This window comes from Salvelinus namaycush, chromosome 41 (genome assembly GCF_016432855.1).
Source record: "Salvelinus namaycush isolate Seneca chromosome 41, SaNama_1.0, whole genome shotgun sequence".
In the NCBI taxonomy this organism is placed as follows: Eukaryota; Metazoa; Chordata; class Actinopteri; order Salmoniformes; family Salmonidae; genus Salvelinus; species Salvelinus namaycush.
The window spans coordinates 1,649,147-1,670,496 of record NC_052347.1 but is presented as its reverse complement, the minus strand read 5'-3'; the positions used below and the strand labels follow the sequence as shown (position 1 = coordinate 1,670,496).

General features: G+C 46.3%; 1 protein-coding gene across 1 annotated transcript in view; it reads right to left on the bottom strand.

Annotated features, from left to right (window-relative positions):
- The window catches only part of LOC120033943 (corticotropin-releasing factor receptor 1-like), a 112,603-nt gene that overhangs the window by 73,998 nt on the left and 17,255 nt on the right, over window positions 1-21,350 (bottom strand). The window contains exons 3-4 of the mRNA XM_038980347.1: window positions 12,459-12,512; window positions 5,810-5,929 (exon numbers count right to left, since the gene is read on the bottom strand). Coding sequence (XP_038836275.1) covers window positions 5,810-5,929; window positions 12,459-12,512 — 174 coding nt within the window. The remainder of the gene's footprint in view (window positions 1-5,809; window positions 5,930-12,458; window positions 12,513-21,350) is intronic.

Sequence of the window (21,350 nt, the reverse complement as noted above, 5' to 3'; positions counted from 1 at the left end):
TTTGGAATTAGATGTTTGACGAGCAGGTGTCCACATACTTTTGGTCATGTAGTGTTTAAGCAAATTTGTCCCAATACGTTTGCTCCCCTAAAATCGGGGGTCTATGTACACAATGTGCTGTAATTTCTAAACAGTTCATCCGATATGGATAAAAATTCCCTCTGCACTTTAACCTCAAAGTAATTGTTTTATTTCACATCCAAACTGTTGGAGTATACAGCCAAAATAATAAAAAACGCTTCACTGTCCCAATAATTACGGAAGGCACTGGGGAGCGACTCACTTTTGTTCTCCCACAGCAAAGCTCTCGCTCTCTTTCCCTTGCCTCTCTCTCTCTGACTGTTTAACTCTCTTCCTCTATTTTCATCTCTAAAATGCACAAGCGTTCATACACACAGATGTACAAAGATTTACTCAGACCCACGTTTGGCAATGATGCTTGCATCTGCATGCATACGTGTGTGTGTGTATTTGTGTATTGTATGTGTCTTAAGACAGGCCTGAACAATTAAGTGATAATGCCCTCGAAGCCGATGTTGGAGGATATATTGGCACTGGGGTTGCGGTAAACCGTGCCAATATATCCTCCAAACACCGGCTAAGAGGGCATTATCACTTCTATACCTCGGGTTAACAACATATTCAAATAATCATTGACACATTTTCAGTTTTTAGATTTTGTTAAGACCTGTATAAATAAACAATAGATAAACCCTAAAAATTGAGTTACAGTACCAGTCAAAAGTTTGGACATACCAGGGTTTTTCTATATTTTTACTATTTTCTACATTGTAGAATAATAGTGAAGACATCAAAACTATGAAATCATGTAGTAACCAACAAAGTCAAATATATTTTATGTTTGAGATTCTTCTAAGTAGCCACCCTTTGCCTTGATGACAGCTTTGCAGACTCTTGGCATTCTCTCAACCAGCTTCATGAGGTAGTCACCTGGAATGCATTTCAATTAACAGGTTTGCCTTGTTAAAAGTACATTTGTGGAATTTCTTTCCTTTTTTGAGCCAATCAGTTATGTTCTGACAAGGTATGGGTGGTATACAGACGATAGCCCTATTTGATAAAATACCAAGTCCATATTATAGCAAGAACAGCTCAAATAAGCAAAGAGTGACAGTCCATCATGACCTTAAGACATGAATGTCATGGTTCCAACTGTCACCAGAGGGCGACAGAGACCGTCCTAGAGACATTAATGACACTCAGGTGTGTCCTATTACTCATTATGATTTCCCTGTTATTAAAAGAGGTGTGTTTTCTGGTTTCCTTTGCAGAAGCTTGAATTGTTTACCGTGTGCGTTTGTTTCCTGGGTGAGTTTGAGACTTAGTGTTTGTTGCTTTTTCTAGTGTACTGTGATCCTGCGGCTGCTTTTTTTAATGTTTATCCTTAACCACTGATTCCTCGTCTGGTCTCTTCTCTGCACCTGGGTCCAACCTCACCACGTCACAGCAAGCTTCTGCCCAAACATGGACCCAGCAGAGATCACCCAGATCAAGAATGTTGTAACACACCAAGGAGCACTGCTGGGGTGGCAGTAAGAACAACTCTCCCAAACATAAGAGACCCTCTGGGAACTTACCGAATCCCTTCAACCACAGTCCAACCTCAACCCAGGAGGAGCCAATGCCCAAGGCTCATCGCCCAGTGCTGCAGGCATCGCGTAGTTCCTCCAGGGAACCTGCCCCAGGAACTCAAGATTCCAGCCCCCGAGCGGTATGACGGCCACCCGAAAGGGGTTCCTCAATCAGTGTTCTCTGGTGTTCAAGCTACAGTCCTCCTCGTTCCACTCTGATTGGGCCATGATCGCCGACATCATCTCTCTACTCTAGGACAAGGCCCTGGCGTGAGCAACAGCGGTGTGGGAACAGCAGCCACCATCCTGCAGCTCCATATTAGCCTTCACCCTCGAGCTGCAATGAGACTTCGACCACCCAATCGGCGGACGAGAAGCGGCCAGCCGACTGTTCAACATCCGCCAAGGGGCCAGATGAGTGGCTGATTTCGCCATTGAGTTCCGCACTCTTGCCGCCGAGAGTGGGTGGAATATGGAGGCCCTAGTCACCGTTTTCCACAAGGGTTTGTCTAACTCCATCAAGGATGAACTGGCCTCTCGGGAACTGGGAGAGAACCTTGAGCCCCTGATAACACTGGAAATCAGGATCAACAACCGCTTCCAAGAAAGCGTGAGACAACACCTTTTAGGCACCACCCAAATATCCCGGTTTCCTGAGTACCCCAAGCTCCCTGAAACCAGCATTAAGGAGCCCATGCAGCTGGGACGCACACGTCTGAGCCCAAAGGAACGTGACAGGCGCATGCGCAAAGGTTGCTGCCTCTACTGCGGAGGTCTCGGCCATCTCCGAGCTACATGCCCAGAGCTGACGGGAAACGGCATGGCACGCCAGGACAAGGGGAGACCATGACGAGCTGTGCAGTTACCCCCCGGATACCCAGTCACCGTCTGTCACTATCAGCAACCCTCCACAGGGACAACAGTCAGCACCAGATTCAAGCCTTCGTGGACACCGGGGCCGCAGAGAATTTCATTGATCAAAATTTCGCCAGAGAATTACAAATCCCCTGCTTGAAATGTCCCGTCCCTCTGCAGATTCAAGCCCTCGATGGACGCCCCATTGTCTCCGGCCAGGTGGAATATCAGACCAAGCCCAATCTACTGCAGGTTGGGGTGAATCACTCAGAATTTTAGTTTAATTTTGATCATGGCTCCCGAGAACCCCCTTATCCTAGGGTACCCCTGGCTAGCGCTACATAACTCACTATTCTCCTGGTCCATGGGACACTTACTAGACTGCGGTAAGGACTGCCAGACTAAATGTCTGAGACCCCCACCAAGAGCATCACCGTGTCTTCCTGAATCCATTGAAGACCAAGACTTGTCGGCTCTCCCTCCCAAATACTTCGACCTCCGAGAGGCCTTCAGCAAGAGGCAGGCAGGCACCCTTCCTCCCATCGTCCATATGACTGCGCCATAGAAGTTCTAACCGGCTCCACACCTCCCTGGGGCCGTCTGTACTCCCTCTCGACCCCTGAGGCAGCAGTCATGGACAATTACATCCGGGAGTCGCTGGAAGCAGGTTTCAGTCGCCCCTCTACATCCCCAGTTGGTGCAGGTTTCTTCTCGTGGGTAAGAAGGATGGAGGCCTGCGTCCTTGCATGGATTACAGAGGGCTGAACCGGATTATGATCAAAAATCACTAGAACCTACCCCTGATGTCTGTCGCATTGGAGTTGGCCCCAGGGGCCCAATTCTTCACCAAACTGGATCTCCGCAACGCTTACAATCTGGTGAGAGGAAAACGGCCTTTAACACCCCTAGTGGTCACTGAGTATTTAGTCATGCCCTTCGGATTATCGAACTCACCGGGAGTCTTTCAAGCATTGGTCAATGACACTCTTTGTGATATGTTGAATCGGTTCGTCTTTGTTTATCTCAACGACGTCCTGATCTTCTCCAAAACCCTTCCATAACACATACTGCACATCCTCCAAGTCAATTATATGTCAAGATAGAGAAGTGTGAGTTCCACCTATCCCAAGTTTCCTTCCTGGGTCACATTATCTCTACTGCAGGCATCCAAATGGACCCCGTAAAGGTTGAGGCAGTTGCCGACTGGCCCGTACCACCTCACTCAAGCAGGTCCAGCGGTTCCTCAGGTTTGCCAATTTTTACAGGTGTTTTATACGCAACTCACCATCCTAACGCACAAGTCCCAGACCTGTTTTTGCTGGACTCCAGAGGCTGACAGGGCATTCATGGAGCTCAAGGGACTTTTCACAGACTTTATCACAGGGTTACCTCCATCCCAAGGGCTTACCACTATCCTGGTGGTCATCGATCGGTTCTCAAAGGGAGCCCATTTCATCGCCTTACCCAAGATGCCCTCGGCGAAGGAGACCACTGATCTCGTGATTACCGATGTCTTTCGGCTACACGGACTTCCCCAGGACATTGTCTCAGATCGTGGGACCCAGTTCATCGCACGTTATTGGAAGGCCTTTTGCTCCCTGTTGGGGGCGTCGGTGAGTCTCTCCTCGGGGTTCCACCTACAGTCTAATGGGCAAACTGAGCGGGCCAACCAAGAGCTGGATAAGCTTCTCCGCTGTTTCGTCTCCACTCAGGCCAACAACTGGAGAAAGTTCCTCGTCTGGGTGGAATATGCTCATAACACACTGCCGAACACATCCACTGGACTGTCGAGTGTAAGTTTTGGTTCGGGCCCGAGGCACCCTGCAGTACCTGGTGGACTGTGAGGGCTACGGTCCCCAGGAGTGGGCGTGGGTGCCTGTCCGGGACATCCTGGACCCGGGTCTTTTCAGGATTTCAACTAACTACATGGTGGTTGCCCTGGCTCCGCGGCTGGAGCCGCTCCTAGAAGGGGGGGGGGGGGGGGGGGTACTGCCATGGTTCCACATTTCACAAGAGGGTGGCAGAGACTGTCCTAGAGACATTAATGACAGGTGCGTCCAATTACTCATTATGATTTCCCTGTTAAATGAGTTGTTTTCTGGTTTCCTTTGCAGAAGCTTGAATTGTTTAAGCTGTGCATTTGTTTCATGAGTGAGTTTAAGACTTAGTGTTTGTTGTTTTTTCCAGTGTACTGTAATCCTGCGGCTACTGTTTATCAGTAAAGTCTTTATGCTTATCCTTAACCACTGATTCCTCATCTGGGTCCAACTTCACCACATCACAATGAAGGTCAGTCAATCTGGAAAATTGCAGTCATAAAAACCATCAAGCACTATGATGAAACTGGCTTTCATGAGGACCGCCACAGGAAAGAAAGACCCAGAGTTACCTTTGCTGCAGAGGATATGCTCATTAGAGTTAATTGCACCTCAGAAATTGCAGCCAAAATAAATGCTTCACAAAGTTCTAGTAACAGACACATCTCAACATCAACTGTTCAGAGGAGACTGCGTGAATCAGGCATTCATGGTCGAATTGTTGCAAAGAAACCACTACTAAAGGACACCAATAAGAAGAGACTTGCTTGGGCCAAGAAACACGAGCAACGGACATTAGACCGGTGGAAATCTGTCCTTCGGTCTAAAGAGTCCAAATTTGAGATTTGTTTTGGCTCCAACAGCCATGTCTTTGTGAGACGCAGAGTAGGTGAACGGATGACCTCCGCATGTGTGGTTCCCACCGTGAAGCATGGAGGAGGTGGTGTGATGGTGCTTTGCTGGTAACACTGTCTGTGATTTATATTCGAATTTAAGCCACAGCATTTTGCAGCAATTCGCCATCCCATCTGGTTTGTGCTTAGTGGGACTATCATTTGTTTTTCAACAGGACAATGACCCAACACACATCCAGGCTGTGTAAGGGCTATTTGACCAAGGAGAGTGCTGCATCAGATGACCTGGCCTCCACAATCACCCAGCTTCAACAGAATTGAGATGGTTTGGGATGAGTAGGACCGCAGAATGAAGGAAAAGCAGCCAAGTGCTCAGCATATGTGGGAACTCCTTCACGACTGTTGGAAAAGCATTCCATGTGAAACTGGTTGAGAGAATGATTTTAGATTCTTTAAAGTATCTTGGCAATGTTTTTTTAAAATTTGTTTAACTGTTGTGGTTACTACCTGATTCCATGTGTTATTTCATAGTTTTGATGACTTCACTATTATTGTACAATGTAGAAAATAGTAAAACAATTAAGAAAAACCCTTGAATGAGTAGGTGTGTCCAAACTTTTGACTGGTACTGTACAACTTTGGATATTGACAGACACACACAAATAAGCATTGTCAATGGGGCTCTACTCACTGGTGGTGTTGTACTTGACGCCATAGAACATCTCTGGACATGGCCGTGACACCCACTCCCCTGCAGTGCTCTTTGGCCAGCAGGTACCGATGGGATCGATGGACATGTTACAGAACAGGCCTGAGCAACAGAGAAAGGAGGGAGGGAGACAGACACAGAGAAGGGGATCACAAAAGGAATGAAAGGGAGAGAAAGACAAGAGAAAAAAGCCAGCATTACAACCAGTGGATTTTTGTCTGTGATTGTGGATGGACAGAGGTTAAAGAGCGCAGTGTCACAGCTGTCTAACAGAGAGAGAATGGTAAATAAAGAACAGGACATGACCACCGTAACCTGCCTAGCAGTGCTTACAGGTAACTGGCCCTGGCAACAGTAGGGTCGACCACACACACATGGTCACAGAGGTCATAACCATGGCACCAGTCATCATCCGAGCTACAGCCTCAGGGCATGTCCAGTTGTATTCAATTATAACAACCCCTAACTTTTCTAATGTTTGAACATTGGACATTTTGGAAAGTTGTACAATGTTTACCCATGACATTTGACATTTCCATCCCACCCTCTTATATGAAGTTGTGCTAAACAGTAGGAACTCATTGGTTTGTTTAGACCACCCCTCAATCTATAAATGCCTAAAATAACATGAATAATGTTGATTGAAAGTTTGTTTACAAATAGTTGAAATGTGCAAAGTGCAAACTAGGATTACAGTTACTATGCACTAGTAATTGAATGACTACCATTCAAAAGTTTGGGGTCACTTAGAAATGTACTTGTTTTTGAAAGAAAAGCAATTATTTTGTCCATTAAAATAACATCAGCTTGATCAGAAATACATTGTTAATGTTGTAAATTACTGTTGTAGCTGGAAATGGCTGATTGGGGCGGCAGGTATCCTAGTGGTTAGAGCGTTAGGCCAGTAACCTAAAGGTTGCTAGATCGAATCCCTGAGCTGACAAAGTAAACATCTCTTGTTCTTCCCCTGAACAAGGCAGTTGTTCCCGCTGTTCCTAGGCCATCATTGTAAATAAGAATTTGCCCATTATCAGCCCATTATCAGCAACCATCACTCCTGTGTTCCAATGGCAAGTTGTGTTAGCTAATCCAAGTTTATCATTTTAAAAAGGCTAATTGATCACTAGAAAATCTTTTTGCAATTATGTTAGCACAGCTGAAAACTGTTCTGATTAAAGAAGCAATAAAACTGGCCTTCTTTAGACTAGTTGAGTATCTGGAGCATCAGCATTTGTGGGTTCGATTACAGGCTCAAAATGGCCAGAAACAAAGGACTTTCTTCTGAAACTCGTCAGTCTATTCTTGTTCTGAAAATTGAAGGCTATTCCATGCGAGAAATTGCCAAGAAAGTGAAGATCTCATACAGCGCTGTGTACTACTCCCTTCACAGAACAGCGCAAACTGGCTCTAACCAGAATAGAAAGGGGGTTGGGAGGCCCCAGTGCACAACTGAGCAAGAGGATAAGTACATTAGATTGTCTAGTTTGAGAAAACTAAATCTACTATGCCTTGGGTGGATGGCATTTTTACCTTGTATTTGGGAAGGAGGTGTGTAGCTAGCTAACGTACGTGACAACGGGGGTTGAAAATGGTTAGAGGGATTTCGAAATTGAAGGTGGAGGTAGGGGACGACTATGGCCAAGGAGGTGCATGTGCATGGACGTCGGAGGATCTGGCTGAGGAGATCACCAGGGCATCGGAGCACAGAGGCCGCTTGAGGGAGACAGTTAGAATGATGTCGGCTGAAGCGGGCATGAGTACTTCGTCGACTGTGCTTGGTGAGGATTCTGGTGGGCGGACCGAAGGGGTTGACGTCGAAGCTGCGGGAAGAGGAATTTGGTGCTCAGGATGTAAACAAACATGGCGGCGCCCAGTTCCCGATTGCGTCCGAATCTGTTAAGACCCAGAAGTACTCCGATAAAGCGGATTGTGAAGCTTTTCATGCTCAGTTTGAACTGTTAGCTCATTTTGGAGGGTGGTTGAATGAAGATATGGCAGTGCAGTTGGCTTTGTGCCTGACGGATGATGCTCTGTCCTGTTTGATATTGATTTGCCCCGAGGACAGACGTGATTATGGGGCTTTACTGGGAGCACTGAGGAGGCGCTTTGGACAGTGTGTACAGCCCGGGCTGCTGCGCTCAGAGCTGAGTAATAGACACAGGAAGCCTGGAGAGCCACTACGGGTGCTAGCTAATGACATTGAGAGCCTCTCTCGGTGGGCATATGCTCACATGCCCCCCTCTGTGCAGAGAGAGCTAGCACGGGACCAGTTCATCCAGGCGCTTTCTCCTATGGAGCTGCGCATACAGACCCAGCTGGCTCATCCTGAGTCATTGCAGATAGCCTTGGAGATGGCTTTGGAGAGGGAGCTCGTGTGGGCTGGGGCTTCAGCTGTGGCTTTGGTGGGGGTGCAGGGAGACAGACCCACTGTGCGGGCTGCGGGGCAGAGCAGCCCAGAGCCGGAAAAGCCTGCATGGGTGGCTGTAATGACTGAAATCATTCGTGCTGTGTCGCTACAGGCAGCACGAAACACACGCCCTGGTCCCAGGGTCTGCTGGGGATGTGGCAGCCAAGCCATCTGCGCCGGATTTCCCCATGTCCCCCAGAGCTGAGGGAAAAGGCTTGGGGTCCGCATAGACGGGGCAGTGCGGACCCCTGGGACTAGGGCGTGCTTTCCCAACCACCACCATGTTCAGGAGGATCCCACCAACACGGACGGGGGAGCAAGGATCCAAGTCCCCCAGAAGCAGACGAGGGCAAGCGGATGGAGCCTGTTGTTATGGTGGGCCGGACCTGTGTTGGGGACTTTTGTCATGTCCCTGTCACTGTGGAGGGGGTGCCCTGCTCTGTCCAGTCGTCAAGGTTCCTAAGAAGGGGTGCAAGCTGAGGTTCTGTGCGGACTTCAGGTGGCTGAATGAGATAACCAGGAAGGTCTCATACCCCATACCACGTATCGATGAGTCGCTGGACCTAGTTAGGGGGTCCTCCTGGTTCTCCTCAATAGACCTCCGCAGTGGCTACTGGCAGGTGCCCCTCTCCCCAGAGGCCAGAGCCAAAACTGCGTTCTCCACTAACAGAGGACACTGGCAGTTCAAGGTCCTGTGCTTCTTCCTGTGCAGTGCTCCAGCTACTTTTGAGAATTTGATGGACAGCGTGCTGGATGGCATCCCCCGAAAGCAGTGTCTGGTATACCTCGATGACATCCTGGCCCATGGCAGCTCCTTCCAATCAGCCCTAGGGGCGCTACGACGTGTACTGGAGAGGGTGGCTGCCGCAGGCCTGAAGCTCCACCCCAAGAAGTGGTGAGGAGAGAGGTGTCCTTCCCACCGAGTGGGGAAGGAGGGTATCAGCACCATGGAGGACAAGGTGGGGGCTATCCGAGACTGGCCCACCCCCACCGACCAGCATCAGCTGAAGAGCTTCCTGGGCCTGGCCTCGTGAGGTTTGTACGGGGCTTCTCAAGCGTTGCTGCTACCGAATAACAAGGCCTTCACTTGGACAGTGGAGTGTGAGGAGGCCTTCAACACCCTCAAACGTGCACTGATCGAGGCCCCCGTGCTCGCCCACCCCTGATCTCACCTTGTCCTTTATTCTGGAGACAGACGCGAGCAATGTGGGCATGGGTGGTGTGCTGGTCCAGGTGGGGCCAGATGGGAGAGAGAGTGGTGGCGTACTTCAGCAAAATATTTGACAAACATGAGCACTGCTACTGTGTCACCCGGCGGGAGCTCCTTGCTGTTGTGGCTTCCATCAAACACTTCCATCCAACACTACTACCTGGGTGGCCTGCCCTTTACTGTAATGACTGCCCACTCTGCTCTCCAGTGGCTCATGTCTTTCAGAGAGCCAGACGGGCACGCTGGTTGGGGGAGCTTCAGTCATACGACTTCACAGTGGTGCACAGGACAGGGGCACGCCACTCCAACGCCATGTCCCATCGGCCCTGTACTGCAGACAGAGCCGCCACTGTGGGCGGAGAGAGGGCCGTGAGAGAGAGCTGTGTGCAGGGGTTCTGTGCCACAGTGTTTCGGGCGAGTGGGCCTGTCTGCTGTGAGCTGCAGACTGTCGACGTGGCTGAATGGGGGCAGCAGCAGGGATGGGACACAGACCTACAGCCGGTGCTACAGTGGGTAGAGGTGCAGCTAAGGCCACCATGGGAAAAGGTGGCAGCACTCACTCGCGACCAAAGGGTTGTGGTCAAAGTTTGAGAGACTGCGGCTGGCTGATGGCGTGCTACAGCGGGCATGGAAGGAGTCAGCTACGTGAGAGGAGAGGTGGCCGGTGGTGGTCCCAAAAGCATAGCGGGAGGCGATGCTCCAGAGCACTCATGGGGGATGGGGACTGGACACTTTGGGGTCACATAAACACTCCGCCGCCTTCGTCATAGCTTTTACTGGGGGCAGCACAAGAGGGACGTGGATGACTTTTGTCGCCGCTGTGACAACTGCACAGCGAGAAAGGGCCCTCCAGGCCGCTCTCATGCTCAGCTCCAACAGATCCCAGTTGGGGCTCCCATGGAGAGGGTGAGAGTGGATGTAGTTGGGTCGTTCCCCACCACAGACAGTGGAAACCACTGGGTGTTCACGGCCATGAACTATTTCACAAAATGGCCGAGGCCTATGCTCTGCCTGACCAGGAGGCAGAAACCATCGTCGATACCCTGACAGCGGGGATGTTCAGCAGAAACCTTGAGTCACCATGTGTGAGAGGCTGGGTATGCACAAGACCCGCACTACTCCTCTCCATCCTTAAAGTGATGGCCTGATGGAGCGCTTCAACAAAACGCTTGGACAGCAACTGGCCATCGTCTCTGCCAAACACCAGCGTGACTGGGACAAGCACCTGCCTATGGTCCTCATGGCATGCCGCTCCGCTGTCCAAGACTCCACCTCCTGCACGCCTGCCCTTCTCATGCTTGGGAGAGAGATCTGCACCCCTGCAGAGATGGTGTTTGGTTGGCCCCTGGATAGCCTTGCTGTTCCCCCAGGCCGGAGTATGCCCGGAGACTCCAGGGCCACCTGGAGACAGCCCACACCTTCGCCAGAGAGCAGCTGGTGAATGCAGGTGTGAGGCAGAAGAGTAACTATGACGTGCACACCCGGGGAAGGCACTTTGTGGCTGGGGAGCTGGTCTGGGTCTACAGCCCCTTAAGAAAGGCAGAAGCCTCAAGTTGTACAGCCACTGGGTGGGGCCCTGCAGGGTCCTGGAGACGGTAGGGGAGGTTGTTTACCGGGTGCAGCTTCCTCCCAGGGGGAGAAAGGTGGCACTGAGCCGGGACAGGTTAGCCCCGTAGAGAGGGGCCTCTTCTCCCCAAACCCCAGGGACCCCCACAATTCCCCACTCTGGCAATGACATTCTCCAGGCACCCACCCCCAGGTGCCACAGACAAGGCTCCAGACAGCCCACTCCCCCAGTCACCCACCCTGTGTCACCGCGTGGTTCCACGGACTATATTCCCCATTCCCACATCCTTGTCCCCCATATCCTTGCCTTCATCCCCTGGGCCCCAGAGAGGCAGTCCCCTGCCACAGACTGAGCCCCTTGTTTCACATCTGGATACTCTGCGACCATCACGGCCACGCAGGCAAAGGAGACCTCCGGGTTCGTTCAGAGACTTTGTTTGTTCCCTGGGACGAGGGACTTTGTGGTGGGGGGGCTGTGTAGTGACCCGCACAGACAGCTGTGTGTTATGCTATTAGTTGGTTGTGTTGTACTTACCAGTACTCAGAGTTCGCGGGGTCTGACATGCCAATCAACCTGCTATCTGCCAATCACAGGAATGCCTGGAATGTTCTGATGCCAGGCATCCTGGCGGTTGGTGGAGTGGCGTGGCGTGGGTGGGGGGTTTGGAAGGGGGATGGAGCATTGCAAGTTAAGACCATGTTTAGCCATTGTTCTCTCTCTTAAGTCTGGTCTTCACAAGAGAATGTTACGGTTGTTTTATAGGGTATCTTTCATTTATTTGGCGTGGGCTACGGCCAAACAGTAGCCTGTGTGGAGTTGGGTTAATAAACCGTAAATTCGCAAACTCAAACCTCTGTCTGGACAATTGTTCCTTTATGATCCAGCCAGGTCATTACAGTATCTTTCTTTTTTGGAAGAGCACAGCGGGATGTGACATTAAACCGAATATCAACAAAAATAGGACCCTAAAATAAAGTGTACTGGCTAAACTGTCTAATTATTGTCCCAATGCAATTTCCATCCTAATAATTTAGCCACAATGGGGAGTGGTGGAAGTATGAACACAAGCATTTCGCTACACCCGCAATAACATCTGCTAAATATGTGTATGTGACCAATACCATTTAAAAAAAAAAATTGTATAGTTCTGACTTATACAAATTAAACGTCCAGGGTTTGATTCAAGTTGAAACATGATAATCAATGTATTTGTCGTTACTCTCTTTACAAAAATCAAAAGCAAAATGTAACCAAAACGGATTCTGATCGAAAATGAAAAAAAAAAAGCATCGACACGTTTTCTCTCTATCTAAATGAATGCAGCTCTTTGGTGTTACACACCGTGAATCATATCTTTTGCGAAAGCATCAAAAAGTGACACGTAAACTGATACCAGGCTATACACGCTTACACTTTGGGACCACATGAACACTTCTACTGTACTCACCGGCGGTGACATTGCTGGGCGTGAGGGTCAGATTCCACAGTGCCAACGTACGTGCTGCAACACAAGAGGAAAATCATATATTAATGCACCACTTAAATATACAGGAAACGCATGAATAGAACCATATGCCATTTACAATTCATTTATAGTCCTATTCAGGTTCGACATGAAGATGGATATGTGTCTGATCAATGCTGACCAAAAAGAAAGAAAAAGAAAGAGACTCATGTCATAAAAGTCTTGGAATTACCTTCTTTGTATTCTGTCCTCCATTACCTTTAAAAGGTGTTACCAGTCAACATAGACAATTAGGCACGCAAAACGCAACACTTGTGAAATAATTTAAACAATCTGACAAGGTGGAACACGAGAGACAAAAGCAGAATCGTCTTAGCTTAACATCTGCAGTAAAATGATGCTTGACACTGTAACCTACCATTCCTTACGCCCCATTCCCCTTATCCCTCACCCACCCCCTCATCCCACTCCTCTCCCCGTACATTTCCACAGCACTTCGTTTCATGCTATCCATAATATATACATGGAAATATTCAATTTTTCTCTCCGGCATATGCTTTGATGTACAGTTGCATTATTCAAATAGTGCAGGGTACATGGAACCCATGGAGCATGTTTTGTTTGAGCCAGGGCCACGTCGCATCTCGTCATGAAGGAAACCTAGCACTCATGACTGTCAAATAGTTCCTTCCCAACATCATTTCATGCCCGTCTACCTTCTCTTTTCCCCTCACTGAACTTAGATCAAAGGACAACTGGACAGAGGATGCTGTCTATGTAAATAAAACATGAATATATATTCAAATATATATCAAGTACAGGCAGTTTGGGCTATTTTTTAATTAGGTGATAAAGTCAGAGGCAGTCTCATATGAATGGACAGACCGTTCTTTCATTTCATCTTAGATCATCCTCAAGTCCTGAGCCGGGAATATAGAGGTCACACAGCACACTGTAGTGGCTCAAACGCACAACCCATTTCATCCTCAAAACACAGCTAACTGTTTCCATGATAGATCCTGTATCTTTGGTGTGTTCATATCCCATTTTGGCGGGAGTCCATGTTCATGTTCATGTTCATGAGACTTGGCCTTGCTAGATGGCCATGTAATGTTGAGGTGATGGTTGATAGTTACGATTGCATTTTCACAGCCCCTAAAGGCGTCTCTTAGGCTGTCAGTCTGTTCCCCCCAACTGCCTCTGTGGCTGCCATCCGCTGACATAAAAGAAGTTGTCCCCGAGAACATGATTTCAACATAAACGGTTGTGTTATGTTCAGAGTAAGACACACAGACACATATCCAAGCACTTAGCACGAATGCACACACGCTGTGAGCACTGTGAGGACATGCTGTCTGCAAGTTAAAGGGTAGGTCACGCAGACAGCACACACAGTATGTGGGATACTCCATTGATAAGACAAGTCCTACAATCCATCCTCAGAATTATTCTATAATAGAGGAACTCCCCAGGGACGTACTCACTCGTGATGACTGTGACTACTCTCCACAAACATTACCATAACTGTCCCTAACAGGGAACAGGCTCTGGACATGGCTTATGACAGTCTATCCTTTATAAATAGTTATAATTAGAGAAGCTGCACCCTATTCCCTACATAGTGCACTACTTTTGACCAGAACCCTATGGGCCCTGGTCAAAACTAGTGCACTACATAGGGTGCCATTTGGGATTCAGACAATCATTCCAGAGAGACTTCAGGCCCCTAGTGATCCTATGCCCTTGGTTAAGGGAGTTTTCAGGTTCAGTGAATCTCTGCATGGGTAGATAATAATTATGTCAAAGGACCAGGCCAATGAGATAACATGCCCTGCAACCTATACAGGCTCAGAGCCAATACAGTGCAAGCTGATCCCAGTGATCTCTCTGATACATCGAAAACCCATAGAGATACACAGTATTGAATTTGCTTTTCCATCTCAGTAAACCATTTTACAGTACTGTATGTATTCAATAGGAAATCTAATAGATCACCCATCTCCCAAGACCAAGCCCCATCTCATGTTCTTCTGTACAGTAGCAGAGGTCAATGCCCTCTATTCTACCAGACAGGGTCAGTGCGGCTGACTGAACGCAACTGAAGAGAGGTCATAGTCAGTTGTTTTCCAGCAAGTCACCCTACTGTAGCTCTCAGAGTGTACACGTCACACTGGTCTCAAAAACTCTATCAAGAAATAAAATATCACACATCTACTAGAGACAGGCGCCACTCCTCAGTGCACTGGTGGTACTGTTGCCTCTTTTTATTTATTTTATTTAACCAGGTAGGCAAGTTGAGAACAAGTTCTCATTTACAATTGCGACCTGGCCAAGATAAAGCAAAGCAGTTCGACACATACAACAACACAGAGTTACACATGGAGTAAAACAAACATACAGTCAATAATACAGTAGAAAAATAAGTCTATATACAATGTGAGCAAGTGAGGTGAGATAAGGGAGGTGAAGGCAAAAAAAAGGCCATGGTGGCGAAGTAAATACAATATAGCAAGTAAAACACTGGAATGGTTGATTTACAGTGGAAGAATGTGCAAAGTAGAGATAGAAATAATGGGGTGCAAAGGAGCAAAATAAATAAATAAATACAGTAGGGAAAGAGGTATTTGTTTGGGCTAAATTATAGATGGGCTATGTACAGGTGCAGTGAGCTGCTCTGACAGCTGGTGCTTAAAGCTAGTGAGGGAGAAAAGTGTTTCCAGTTTCAGAGATTTTTGTAGTTCGTTCCAGTCATTGGCAGCAGAGAACTGGAAGGAGAGGCGGCCAAAGGAAGAATTGGTTTTGGGGGTGACCAGAGAGATATACCTGCTGGAGCGCGTGCTACAGGTGGGTGCTGCTATGGTGACCAGCGAGCTGAGATAAGGGGGGACTTTACCTAGCAGGGTCTTGTAGATGACCTGGAGCCAGTGGGTTTGGCGACGAGTATGAAGCGAGGGCCAGCCAACAAGAGCGTACAGGTCGCAGGGGTGGGTAGTATATGGGGCTTTAGTGACAAAACGGATGGCACTGTGATAGACTGCATCCAATTTATTGAGTAGGGTATTGGAGGCTATTTTGTAAATGACATCGCCGAAGTCGAGGATTGGTAGGATGGTCAGTTTTACGAGGGTATGTTTGGCAGCATGAGTGAAGGATGCTTTGTTGCGGAATAGGAAGCCAATTCTAGATTTAACTTTGGATTGGAGATGTTTGATGTGAGTCTGGAAGGAGAGTTTACAGTCTAACCAGACACCTAGGTATTTGTAGTCGTCCACATATTCTAAGTCAGAGCCGTCCAGAGTAGTAATGTTGGACAGACGGGCAGGTGCAGGCAGCGATCGGTTGAAGAGCATGCATTTAGTTTTACTTGTATTAAAGAGCAATTGGAGGCCACGAAGGAGAGTTGTATGGCATTGAAGCTCGCCTGGAGGGTTGTTAACACAGTGTCCAAAGAAGGGCCAGAAGTATACAGAATGGTGTCGTCTGAGTAGAGGTGGATCAGAGACTCACCAGCAGCAAGAGGGAAATCATTGATGTATACAGAGACGAGAGTCGGTCCAAGAATTGAACCCTGTGGCACCCCCATAAAGACTGCCAGAGGCCCGGACAACAGACCCTCCGATTTGACACACTGAACTTTATCAGAGAAGTAGTTGGTGAACCAGGCGAGGCAATCATTTGAGAAGCCAAGGTTATCGAGTCTGCCGATGTGGTGATTGACAGAGTCGAAAGCCTTGGCCAGGTTAATGAATACGGCTGCACAGTATTGTTTCTTATCGATGGCGGTTAAGATATCGTTTAGGACCTTGAGCATGGCTGAGGTGCACCCATGACCAGCTCTGAAACCAGATTGCATAGTGGAGAAGGTATGGTGGGATTCGAAATGGTCGGTAATCTGTTTGTTGACTTGGCTTTCGAAGACCTTCGAAAGGCAGGGTAGGATAGATATAGGTCTGTAGCAGTTTGGGTCAATAGTGTCCCCCCCTTTGAAGAGGGGGATGACCGCAGCTGCTTTTCAATCTTTGGGAATCTCAGATGACACGAAAGAGAGGTTGAACAGGCTAGTAATAGGGGTCGCAACAATTTCAGCAGATCATTTTAGAAAGAAAGGGTCCAGATTATCTAGCCCGGCTGATTTGTAGGGGTCCAGATTTTGCAGCTCTTTCAGAACATCAGCTGACTGGATTTGGGAGAAGGAGAAATGGGGAAGGCTTGGGCGAGTAGCTGTGGGGGGTGCAGTGCTGTTGACCGAGGTAGGAGTAGCCAGGTGGAAAGCATGGCCAGCCGTAGAAAAATGCTTGTTGAAATTCTCAATTACAGTGGATTTATCAGTGGTGACAGTGTTTCCTATCTTCAGTGCAGTGGGCAGCTGGGAGGAGGTGTTCTTATTCTCCATGGACTTTAGTGTCCCAGAACTTTTTTCAGTTTGTGTTGCAGGAAAAAAATGTCTGCTTGAAAAAGCTAGCCTTGGCTTTTCTAACTGCCTGTGTATATTGGTTTCTAGCTTCCCTGAAAAGTTGCATATCACGGGGGCTGTTCGATGCTAATGCAGAACGCCATAGGATGTTTTTGTGTTGGTTAAGGGCAGTCAGGTCTGGAGAGAACCAAGGGCTATATCTGTTCCTGGATCTACATTTCTTGAATGGGGCATGCTTATTTAAGATGGTGAGGAAGGCATTTTTAAAAAATAAACCAGCTACCATAACAATAGCCAACAGCATACCATCCTGCATCCCTCTGCTGGCTTGCCTCTGAAGCTAAGCAGATTTGGTCCTGGTCAGTCCTGGATGGGAGACCAGCTCCTGCTAAAAGTGGTGTTGGAGGACCAATGGGAGGAACTCTTTCCTCTTGTCTAAAATAAAATATCCCAATACCCCAGGACAGTTATTGAGGTGTAACATATGGGATGTTAAAACCTCTTTGGGCTAGGGGGCAGTATTCGGAAGATTGGATGACTGACGTGCCCAAAGTAAACTGTTATATATAAAATAAATAATGTCTGTGAGTATAACAGAACTGATATGGCAGGCAAAAACCCGAGGAGAATATATCTGGATTTTACTTTTTTTTAGGTCACAGGCTAGTTCAATGCTAGTCTATGGGATATTCAAAATAATTCCTCCCAGATTGCAGTTTCTATGGCTTCCACTAGATGTCAACAGTCTTCAGAAAAGGTTTCAGGCTTGTTTTTTGAAAAATTAGCAAGTAGTAGTTTTTCTAAGGTGTCCCTCGTTAGGACTCCAGTCTTGTGGCGCGAGTGAATGAGGGCGCGCAATTCGTTATTTTTCTCTGGTATTGAACATACTACATTCCGTCTTAAATTGTATAGTTTATTTACATATTAGGGTACCTGAGAATTGATTAGAAATGTTGTTTGACTTGTTTGGACGAAGTTTACCGGTAACTTTTGGGATTCCTTTGTAAATAAATGCTGTGCTCACGCTCCAGGAAATAGTCCACGCATTCATTCATGTGACAAGTTAACCCACACACACGTTCCAGTGATTCATGTCACCGTGATGCAATTTGACAAGTTTATTGCTCAATTAATAAACCATGACTCATGCAAACCGCAGATGTTAGAAACAGAGCCTAAAACAGTTGCAATCATCTTTTTACACCATTTCAAGTACAATCAAGCTTTTTGTTCTCAATAATTGGCTTACTGTGATGATTGATGGACAGGCAGGCTAGGCAGTACCTCTCTCTCTCTCTCCCACACACTGAAAGGTATTAGTACATGTGTGATGAGTACAGGATAAGCTCTGTAGATAAGAGATCTATCCAGACAAATCAGGGATAAATACAAATAGGCTAGAATGTAGGAGTTACTTACGGTAGTCATTTCGGATGGGCGTTCAATACTACAACCAATTCAACAACTTGTTGGTGTAATAGCATTGATAAATCATGGCTGTGGTGGCATCTTGGCCTTCAGTGGCCCATTAAGGGGAGACAGACATTGATTCAGGAAATCTGAGATGAGATGTTAATCACCGTTTGATCTGCATATTTTCCCTAAGCTTCCCTCTGTTTAATGGGCACACATATCAGAGATGGATGGAGCCAGGGAGAGAGAGGGAGAGACAGAGAGTACTCTCTTGACATGTGGAAGGAAGTAAACATCCTCTACTGCAGATAGCAGGATATATGGTGTGCATTGGTGGGAAGGAAAATCCATAGGAAAACATGCTCTGAATTTTGAGAATGAAATGACAAAGCCTATAGAATAAACAACCAGTTATACAATTATGGGGTCTGTTTAATATCTTTCTGGATGTATTAAGTTTACACAGCAGCAAGTAATAATGTGAGGGGGCCGCTGTAAATAACCCCATTGAAAGTTTACTGCGCCGACTTCTAAACAGCAGTTCTTAGAACAGTTTATTGAAGTGGGCTGAGACGACTGCGTTAAACAAAGTCGATGATTTCTCTCTGCGTTAATTGCTGGTCTATTAGATCCTGAGTGTTCTTTCTCAGCACCTGCAACAACCGTAATTATAAGCCACTACCACCACGTAACACCTCCTTTCTCTGCGCATCATAATTTATCACAGTATCTTCTCTTTCTAGGTCAAAGGGGTGCTCATAAAGCCTTTGGATCAAAAGGATATGCATTATTCTTGCTTTTTACAAAGCTGTTCACTGCAACCAAATAGTGGCTAACGTGTGTCTCGTCCTTCGATATCCCTTCAAAATCACGTATAGCTAATTAAAGAGCTGGGCACTGTGTGTGTGTGTTTGTGTATGTGTGTGTGTAAAGGAAGAAGAAAATAGCTTATTGCATTAGTAGTGAATGGCTTCCATCCAATTAGCAGGCTTATTCAAGGGAGACAACATCAACACTGCAGCTTCATCAGCAATTTTGCACAGATATACTATATTTCTGCATCAACGTAAACTGCTGAACTGGCTATAACCTAAAGTTAAGGTAGCAGCGAAATACTTTCAGCAATAATACATTATTAAAATATTGCGCTATATTGTATGCAAACATTTATTTTATTATATTATTTTATGCTAATACAATTACTCATAGAAATAGATTTTGTTTAACAAGTAATACATTTTTTGTATATCCCCAAGCACACATCAAAATCCACAAATAATATTTTAATTGGCCACAAAATCAACATTTTGCAATGGCCATCGCAGTCTCCGAACTTGAAACTCAATGAAAACTGGTGGTTTGAATTGTAGAGGGCGGTCCAAAAGCGCAGACGAAGGGTACCAAGGATCTAGAAGGAGTTTGTATGGAGAAGGATTGTGTATGGAGGAATGGTCTAAGCTGTGTGTTCTCTAACTCATACAACAGCTCAGTGCCGTCATCTTCGCAAGGTGCGGTATTGAAAATAGGGGGGGGGTCAATAATTTTGACCTCTACGTTTTGAGAAAAAAAAAAAGATATTACTTGTTAAACAAAACATCTTTCGCTGAGCAATTGTATTAGTATAAAATAATATAATTTCCCACCATTTTTTGTATATCAGTATTTCAATTATATCTTTTATACAGTCATTTTTGCGCATCTTTGCGCAAGAATTTGCGCAAGAATTTTAGAACCCCAATGTATTTGCATAGTTTATTTGCAAAGCTTTAGTCTTGTCAGAGATGGGCAGTATTTAACATTTTATATTTTGCGTTTTGTATTACACTGGGCTGAACTACACAGCAAAGTATTTTCTAAATCTGTCATTTCTATTTTCAAAATATTTTTCTATACCATTTTTTATATAGCTGTTCACATTTTTGTTGTCCCCTTTCACCCTACATTGGTATCAAAAGTCTGATAGCAGACACTCTTAGTGCTAAATGAGCTAAATGTATTCAGAAAGTATTCAAACCCCTTCTGTTACATTTCAGCCTTATTCTGAAATGGATTAAATTACTTTTTTTTCTCGTCAATCTACACTCAATACCCCATAACGACAAAGTGAAAACATAATTTTTTTAATGTTTGGAAATGTATTAAATATTAAAAACAGAAATACCTTATTTACATAAGTATTCAGACCCTTTGCTATGAGACTCGAAATTGAGCTCAGGTGCATCCTGTTTCTACAACTGATTGGAGTCCACCTGTAGTAAATTCAATTGATTGGGCATGATTTGGAAAGGCACACATCTGTCTATATAAGGTCCCACAGTTGACAGTGCATGTCAGAGCAAAAACCAAGCTATGAGGTCGAAGGAATTGTCCGTAGAGCTCGGAGACAGGATTGTGTCGAGGCAAAGATATGGGGAAGGGTACCGCAGCATTGAAGATCTCCAAGAACACAGTGGCCTCCTTCATTCTTAAATAAAATACGTTTGGAACCCCCAAAACTCTTCCTAGACTGGGCCGCCCGGCCAGACTAAGCATTAGGAGGAGAAGAGCTTTGGTCAGAGGGGTGATCAAGAACATAATACATGTATTTTAATTAAATACAATACTTTGCAAAAGAATGTTATATTTTATTTTGATACATTGGTTTTTAGGGTATTTTGGAGTAGTATTTTGTCATTGTAATTTGTCATTCATGCCCATCCCTAAGATGTGTTTTCCCCTTTCATGTGGAAGTTGAAAAGACAAGGAAACAACATCTCTGATGGCTGACAGAGGTGAACAAGGCAGACTATGTTCCCGTTCGTGATGTGTCATCTCAGAACTTTTCATTGTTGATTTCCCAAGAGTTCTCTAGAAGAAGGTGGTGACCTCATGACATGAGAATGACAGTTGAAGAAAGAAAACGTTAAAGAAAATGTCTTTGTAAACTCCAAATCCAGCAATATTTCTGACCTTTACCTCTGAAAAACACACAAAATAACCTATCCTCTGTGCTGGCTGACAATTTCATTTAAAAATGTATGATGAAGTGTAGAGAAAATATATTTGGC